This window comes from Diceros bicornis, chromosome 3 (genome assembly GCF_020826845.1).
Source record: "Diceros bicornis minor isolate mBicDic1 chromosome 3, mDicBic1.mat.cur, whole genome shotgun sequence".
Classification (NCBI taxonomy): Eukaryota; Metazoa; Chordata; class Mammalia; order Perissodactyla; family Rhinocerotidae; genus Diceros; species Diceros bicornis.
Genome location: NC_080742.1, coordinates 99,861,609 through 99,870,383, shown reverse-complemented (window position 1 = coordinate 99,870,383; position 8,775 = coordinate 99,861,609). Strand labels below are relative to the sequence as shown.

The window sequence follows — 8,775 nt, the reverse complement described above, 5'->3', positions numbered from 1 at the left end:
GGTGATTAGGGTTAGATGAGGTCGTGAGGGTGGGGCCCCATGATGGGATTAGTTCCCTTATAAGAGGAGACACAGAGCTCTGTCTCTGTCTCTCTCTGTTGGGTGAGGACATAGTGAGAGGGTGGCCGTCTGCAAACCGGGAAGCAGGTTCTCACCAGGAACCAAATCAGTTGGCTCCTTGACTTGGACTCCAGCCTCCAGAACCGTGAGAAATAAATTCCTGTTGTTTAAGCCACCCCATCTATGGTATTTACTATGGCAGCTGGAACTGACTAACACACTACCTAAATGAGAATAAGCAGAGTCTGCTGATTCAGAGGTTGATGGGTCGGCCACCATCACCATCGCCTTGGTGATGGCAGGAACTCAAAGGCAGGCAGAGGACGGGACAGCTCCGCAGTGGGAAGAGGGGGACTCAGCTGTGCCTGACGGAGGCTGTGGGCCAGGGAAGCTGGGCTCCTGTGTGACTGGTTAGGGGAGCGTATTTAACTTTCCCCAGCTGGTCCTAAGCTGGAAGTCGGGGCAGAAATGAGGGAAGCTGGCAGATGTTGACCAAGTCCTGGCCGTCTGGGCTGATGGCTGCAGAGGTGCCTTGGCTCCCCGGGCTGGTGCTGCAGTGTGGGGCCAGAGCTCTATTTTAGATACAGGCTGGACATTGTGCTATTTTATATACGGGCTGGTCATTCTGCATTTGCATAGCCAGTCTCTCGCCAGGCTTCCTGTTCTTTCCTCTTGTGATTGCCCTAAGAACTCACACTGTGTGCTAGTGGAGGGGGCCAAGGGAGTCTCTGAAATGTCCTCCTAGCCTCTGTTGTGACTGTGGGGTTTTTAACAGGGGTTCTGGAAGGCAATCAATCATTCGTGAAATCATCGCTCTGGGACTGTAGGGTCAGGCAGGAGAGGGAGGGACATGATCCAGGCCAGTGGGGACAGAGGCCCCCACACGTGCACCGCTGTGCACGTGGCAGCCCACGTCCTAGGAGATGCCACAGAGGAACGTCCATGCGAGCACTGTGCTCCTGCGCTGGGCTCTGAGGCTCTGAGTGGCGCTCAGGAGATCCACAGCTACGTGCTGAAATGTCATCAAAACATTTGTCAAACTAATTCAAACCTGAAATAAAAAACAATACTCAAACGTGTCACACACCTCCAACTCCAACACACAGGGTCGTTCTGGGCAGGTTTGCGGCCACACAGCTGCAGGGGCCCTGGCTCGCCCACAGCGGCTTCCTCCGAGGCCGTCTGGAGTTGACCCATTTCTGCTTCCCTCGGGGGAAGCTGGAGTGGTCCCAGCGATTAGGGCCAATGTCTGTTCTCAGGGCCTGTCTTATCCTTTCATCTTATACCCAGTGTTTTCAAAAGCGGGAAATATACCTTTTGTGTAAACCATCCACTCCCCCGCTCCAGGAGGAGTGGACCCCGCAATGGGAGGTGGGTGCAGGCGCTGGCTTCCCTCCTGGTGGAGCCGCAAGAGGGCCCACGGTGACGCTGGGTTGGAGACGTGAGCAGGTCAAGCCTGGATGGCCTCTGCTGCTTCTGGCTTATTTTGTTTTATCTCCTTCTGTTCTTGACTCTTGGTCAAGATGGTGACAAGATTCAGCTGACTCAGCTGGGGTGACTGGACTAAACTCTAGCTTCTCTGAGGCAGCAGTTGTGCAGGGGTTTGGAAGGGTTTACTTGATCAATGCCTCTGCTTTCAGGCTGGGCTACGTTTATACTAGACTTACTGAATTAACAACAACAACAAATCAATGAATGAATTTCCAGCAAATGGAGGTTTTTCTAAAGTGTTCTAGGGGGCAATGCTATGACCTCAGCTGAAAGCCAGTTTCCTTTTAGTGTAGGAATATCTCCATGTCTTCACTCTAAAGCTTTCAAGATGCAACTCAGACCCATTTTCTCTGATTGATTGGGACTTTGATATATTTGATCAGTCCTATCCTTCTTACCATCAATCCTGCTGCTACCATGGATGCAGGTTTTATCTGATGCACACCAGGCTCTTGAGGACATGCATCAATCTTGCTTAGGGCCCAGTGAGGGCTTTAAAAAAACTTCTTGAAGTTTCGCACCCTCTCTAAGCTGAGATGGTGGAGGATAAGCAAGAAAAGAGCTATCCGAGTGGTAAAATAATGTTTTATTCCATGGATGAACAAACACTACCATGCCACATTCTCACTTCCCTCCTACAGACTGTGGCCAGAGCTGGCTTCCCCTCAGACCTAGTTGGCTTTGCAGTCAGTCAAGGCCACTGAAATAGCAGAAGCATGATCATGTAGCATTCAGAGTGGTCCTGTGGGTCAGCATGTTGATCCTTCTCACCAACGGGGACGGATCACCCTAAAGAAATCCTGTGATGGAGATCTTCTGAGCAAACTAACTACAACGGACGTTCAAAACTCGTGTGGATGAAACCAAAACCCCCAAATCCCAAAAAGAGACACGGACGTATTTTCTCTGCTGACAAGACGTCAAGGAGCCCCCAGCAGGACCGGAAGCTGGAGAAATCAGTACCGACATTCAGGTTGTCAACAAGCTCCAGAGGAAAAGATGGTAATCGATATATTTCGAACTAGCACTGCCCGAGAGCACAGATCAGCCAGAGTGTCGGCATGCAAATGGAACGGGGGGGGGGGGGTGGTGGGCAGGGACAGCGGCACCGTTCCTGACTCACATTCCTGTCCTTACATACAACAGAAGGAAATAGACACTAGGGACGCTGCTGCACATTCAGTCAGAGGGACTCTTACAGGCTAGTGTGGAGCATTGACGTGGCCACCTGCACGTGGCAGGGAGGGCACCGAGCCATCGCCAGGACGGGAGGCGACACCAGCACATGCCCACACTTTCCTCAAGGCTTCCTGTCACCCAAGCACGTGTGACAGACCTGGGGGTGGAGTCAACGCTTTGTCTTTTTATGTTTTGTAACCAAACATCATCTGAAAGACTTGACAACTCATCAAGGAGGAAGAGGATGGGTTGAAGGACATATGTAAACGGACAATGCGAATCTAAGCCAAACCCTGATGCAGCTGGGTGGGAGAGAGGTTTTATTTAGGATTTTTTTTTTAGTGAATCGTATTGGATGTTTTTTCCCCTCAGTGTTTTGAATTGTCTCCGCAGAGTCTGAAGACCACCTTGAGGAGAGAGCGGTTAGTTACTTCTGATCTGTTTCTTCATTCAAACAAGAGCAAAGCCTGCACATTGACTGAAGAAAACAAAGCAAAACAAAGGAAAAAACAGCACAGCAAACAACCCCATGACCAGAGACAGTGTCAGGTAAAAACCATAGAAAAATACGAATTAATTCCATAAGGTTAACCATTAGCAGAGTTACAGTAACATTTTGTACAGCCCCTTAAATGTGGAATCTCCTAATTACAGAAAGGAGCAAGCCGATCTATGAACAAGTACTGTTAAAATAATTGTGCTATAGTTGTTCCATGGCGTGGTTATATCAGACAGGATGCGATGCTGCTAATGTGGACGTGGCCCTCTACCAGAGGGTGGGTCTTAATGCTACTGCTCAACAGCTTCAATTTAAGGGCCAGTTTCTTCACTGCCATCCTTCCTTCACGCTGTTCCTTGGGGAGGGGCCGTGGGATGCACTAGTCACTCTGGGGCCAGGGGGCGGCGATGCTGCGATGGTTCCAGGCTCCGCGGAAGCCCTCGTGAGCGACGACACATCTCCACCCGGGAAGGAGCTTGTTTTGGAAGCAGAACTGCCTTCAGGACCCGAGACACACATGCTATGGAATGATAACACTTCGTGCCCCCACCCCAGCCCTCTGCGGGAGAGGGAGGCAGGGGTTCCCAGTGGTACACCGTTCTAGGAAGAGCTACGTTGTGCTTAGGGCCGGCTCGTGGTCAGTCCTCCTCCTCCTCCTCTTTCGCTGTGGCTGTCGGGAGTTTGTCCTGGATCCTGAAGCATTCCACGAAGAAGTTGATGATGGAGCGGTAGAGGTGCTGTTTGAGGGAGGTGCTGCTAAAGTAATGGCTTTCGTCTGGGTAAATCTGCAAGGAAGGCACAGAGGAGTCAGGTACCCCAGTTGGCCCTCCTGGTGGGACCGGGGGTGCACACGAGATATGGAGCCCACCATGGCCTAGGCCCACACAGGTCAGAATTCAACCAGTGGGACTGGGATGCACGTGAGATAGGGAGCCCACCACGGCCAGAATGCAGAATTCAACCAGTGGGATGGGATGCACGTGAGATAGGGAGCCCACCACATCCAGGCCCACAAAGGTCAGAATTCAACCAGTGGGACTGGGATGCACCTAAGATATGGAGCCCACCACGGCCCGGGCCAACGCGGGTCAGAATGTAACCTGTGAAATGCATTTCCTGAACCATTTCAGTGCTGGCATGAGTGCCTTTTTCTCCTGGAGGCTTTGCCAGGCGCAGTGGGCACTCAGAGAATCGATTGACTAAACTAAAAAACACTTTGTTCAACAGCCTCTGCACAGTCTCAATCCGTTTGTTTGAATCTGCAGCACAGATACACGCTCGGGGACCACAGAGGCAGCAGCCCAAGTCTCCAGGGATCAGGACTCCCCCCTAAAATGGAAAATATTCTACACTATCTCTATAACCCTCACGAGTGTGGGAAACTGCCCGCTCACATGCCAAATCCTGTAGATGTGTTTCTCTGGGGCCTCGTCACCTGTGTTTGGCTCCCTGGTGTGGCCGTGGACAGGTAACTTTCCTGGGCCTCAGTTTCCAGTTGTGTCAAGTGGAGATGATCATCATCATAGAATCTAGCTCATGAAGTTTTGTGAGAATTAAATGATATTATAATACCTATAAATCACTTAGAACAAGGCTTGGGACATAGGCAGTGCTAAAAAGATGGTAGCTAAATACTCTATTACCAAATGTAATGACACCCCCTGTACCCTAGGGGTGCTGCGCTATTTCCACACAAAGGGACCTATCCCAGCAGGGGTTCCAAGCCAAGTCTAATGACCTGGAAGCCCATGTTCTTTCCGTGACACCAGGCTGCCACCTGCATTTTGACCTCTGTCTTCCTTTTACGTCTTTGGAAGATGGGACTCACTTTAAGAGTGTTTATTAATGATATCATTGAGTTAGTACATGTACATTAAACACCAAACAGTACAAAAGGATATAGAGCAGGAAGTACATCTCCTCCTGCCTGGGGTCCCTCCCCCGGTGCCCTGATCTGGAGTTGATCATTGTGACAAATTCACTGAGTATCCGTTGAAGCAGTCGCTGTGCGCCTTGCTGATTTAACTTAGCCTACGTCTCGGGGAGTGGTCCATGTTAGCACACAGAGAGCTACCTTTTCACCTGCCACAGCTGCACCGTGTGTGCCAAATGTATTTCACAATGCCATGACAGCTGTCAAGCTTACTATGATCCAAACATTTTCAGAGGGAAGCTCAAATGTAACATTAACTCCATCCTTCCTGCCCTATTCATCAACACCTGAGCCAAACTCCCTTCTTTGCAGGAAGCTCTCCCTGACGGGCCCAGGCCACACATGACCCTCTGCAAGACAGTGATGCAGGAAGGCCAGGAGCTGGGAGACAGAGGCAGGCCGTGGTCAGTCCAGGGCTGGTGCTCTCTGAGGGAGACAGTGTGCTTGGCTGAGGAAATCTCTCACTTATCTCTGGACCTCAAATAACCATCAGAGTCATAACTGTTTTACCAAAGAAACCAGAGGTCAGGAAGGAAATGGAAGAAGTTTCCAGAAGCAGCATTGTGCATCACTGCAAGGAGCCTAGACTTGAGCTGTTGAGTCAGTACTGATGTCAACAAGGACGAGGGCGTGAGTTTGGTTCTCAGGAAGGGTAGTTCTCCCTAACTACTGTTTAGCCACAGATGATTCTGGACCATCCTGCCAGTATCTGTAAATGTGTGGTGGTGTCCAGGAGGAGGTTAGTGAGAGGAGCTCAGGACCCACTAACACCACTCTCACCAGCACTGGGACCAGAGCCCCATCTTCACACGCCAAGGACACCAGCACCTCACTGTAGGGTGGTGTGGTGGCTGGCGTGGTCTTGCTCATTGCTCGGAGTGGAGGTGGGAGTGGGTGGTGGTGGTGGAGCTCTAAAGGGGTTTAAACACAGCCCAAGTGCAGAACCGAGCTATCGCTAATTCGTAGAAGTAAGCACGTGCTAATTTGTCTGATCCAACGTGCCCCCACCCATCTCCCATAGCCGTCACACAGGTGTGCTGCGGAGATGGGGTGTACTGAACACAGTCAGCGCCTTCTCCATGAAAGGACTGTCTCTCTCCAAGTGTGAAACAGAGTGCACGGGCATATACCGTACCTGTAAGCTGTAATTAGCCTTTCCCTTAATTAGCTGTGTGATGAGTTCTGCGGTGTGCTGGAAATGGATTTTTTCTGTTACAAAAAAAAGAGGAAAGTGTTTGTCAAAACCCATAACACCAGCAAGGGTGAACCTTTCAGCAGACACGTGGTGAATGGATGCCCTTAGTCCTCACCATCGGCGGTTGCGTGAATGATCAGAAACTGCTGTTCCTCCAGCGCTGACACTCGGTGGGCCACCTTGGTCATCTGCGCGGGCAGGGGCAAGAGGAGAGAGTTAGCAGGCCATGTGCAGAGCAAGGTCTTCTTACTGGAAACCTGACTGAGAAGGTGGGTGCAGTGTTTTGCAAACAGGAAGTTCCAGGAGAACTGGGATGGTTTATATCTGCCATGAATGCACAGCACATCTTGGCAGCCTCGGCTCTCCCTTACAGTAACTCCTACTAGGAAGGGAAGGGGTGGGAGAGAAGAAGGGAGAAGAGGAAAAAGAGTTCCTCTCGCTGCAGGTAGCCTCCGAGGGCCATCACGTCACCTGGTGCTGCTGGGAGATGATGTTCTGGCCACACAGTTCTGCTGCCCTTGCCAAAGTTTTGACTTTGAAGCCACAGTCCTGCCCTGCAGAACTCTGGCCTCCTCACTGCGCCCAGCTGAAGAAATACTGTGTGACTTCCACACTGACTCAACTGACAGGCTCTGACCTAGTCGGTGGTATCAGAGGGGTTTTCCGTTCCCCCATCAATAGCTTATTCTCCCAAAGTAGAGCCAGCCTTGGGTAGTGGGGAGCCAGCAGTCATCCACACCCAACGTCTATGGACCCTGGCACAGGCACCTCCATCCAAAGCTTTCTCAACTCTCTTCCTCGTCCCTCAAGTTCTAGGACGGGAAATCAGCCTGACCCGAGAGAGGTCACAGTCACCTCAGTTCACATATGGTGGAAGGATGGATCCAAAGCTTTTCTTAGAGTGGGCTTGGTGGTGGAGAGGGAGAGAGGGTGGCCCTGGGAAGGGAGGGTGGGTTAGAGCTGGGCTGGGGGTTGGAGGGTGGGAGAGAGGAATTTGGGGAAGAGATTGGCAGATGTCATCCAATTCCCCAGTTGTGCCCAAACGTACCTCATACGCTCTGTTGTCAAGTCCATGGAGGCCCAAGTACCTCTCGGAAAATGCAGATGCTGGACACAAGCAGAGGGAGGGAGGGTTACCGCGGTCGGTGCAGAGCTCCCTGGACTCTGCAGACGCCCTTGGCACGGGGCTGGAGGCCTGGAAGGTGGGCTCACTTCCACTCGCACAGAAAAGGTTTGTTTTTAAAAAACTGTCTCAACGTCTTGGGCCCTTACACGGGTAATCCGAGAGTACCATAGTGACATTTAAATTATTAGTGTTGGTGGTTGGTTGGGTTTGTAGCAGTACAGCAAAACCTTAATTAAGCAAAACCTAATAAATCTAAATCCTAAATAAACAGGATACCCCTCACTTCGTTTCAACCTATAGGAAAAGGGAACAAATACTAGAGAGCAAATTTCCATCAGGATTTACTTATTTTTTAAAAAGTCTAAGCATGTCGTTGTTCTATCCCAAACCCTGGCTCCAGGTCCAAGTTCTGGATGAGGACCCGGGGGCTGCCCTGTCAGGAAAGTCAGGATGGAAAGAGCTCCAAACAGCTTCCACAGGTTTCAGGGAATCCATAGTTAAGTGGAAGAGACAATGTGGAGGATTTCCCTTTTGGGCACTGTGACAAAACCAAGTGTGGGGATGGTAGCATTTATGTGCATTCAAATCAGGCAAATTTGAAATAGCATGATTAAAAAAATTAAGAAAGTCTCACTGAGTTTGAAAAATATGAAATATGCTACATGTATTCCCATTGGAAAATTAATTTTAATTGTTAAAATTTTCACTTAGGAGAGTTCTCATATGATTATAAGTTGAAATTTGCATTAGAGCTCTTTGTAAAGATTAGCACATCTGTTTTGAGCCCTTTGGCTGCAGGAACCAGTGGGCTGCTGGACCCCACCGTGGTCCCTGGATCGCTCCATGGGGTCCACTGGTGCTGAGATGGGGCATGTGGGAGGGTGCAGCCAGGGAGGCAGGACTTGTCCTCTGAACCAGAGGGAACACAGGCCTCCAGCACAGCTCCCGCAGACCAGGGACAAGAAGCCATCTGGGTTTCCTGTCCCACTAGTCAGCCTTGCTCTTGTGGGGCAGTGGGGTGAACAGCCCAGCCTCCCTGTGGCCCTGACCTGAGTGTGAGTTCTCAGAACCCACATAAAAGACCGCTCTGCACATTTAAAAAAGAGGTTAGTGTCACAGAGCCATTCACATTCAGAGAAAAGGGGCTGGCTGACCAGAGGGAGGAGAAGGTAGAGAGCCTTGAACCCCCAAAAGTGACAATAGAGCCACGTCTGTGCCCAGGCAGAGGTCTAGTTCCCACGCCTGGGAGGTCTGATCTCCATCTGGTCCCTGCAGCAATTCATCCTGACACC

At 50.7% G+C, this 8,775-nt stretch overlaps 1 protein-coding gene across 1 annotated transcript in view; it reads right to left on the bottom strand.

The window, feature by feature from the left end:
• Positions 1–2,116: 2,116 nt before the first annotated feature.
• The window catches only part of DPP6 (dipeptidyl peptidase like 6), a 517,278-nt gene continuing 510,619 nt past the window's right edge, over positions 2,117–8,775 (bottom strand). Inside the window, exons 23-26 of the mRNA XM_058533884.1 lie at positions 7,406–7,464; positions 6,473–6,545; positions 6,298–6,371; positions 2,117–4,014 (exon numbers count right to left, since the gene is read on the bottom strand). Of these exons, the coding sequence (XP_058389867.1) occupies positions 3,868–4,014; positions 6,298–6,371; positions 6,473–6,545; positions 7,406–7,464 (353 nt within the window). The 3' untranslated portion in view covers positions 2,117–3,867. The remainder of the gene's footprint in view (positions 4,015–6,297; positions 6,372–6,472; positions 6,546–7,405; positions 7,465–8,775) is intronic.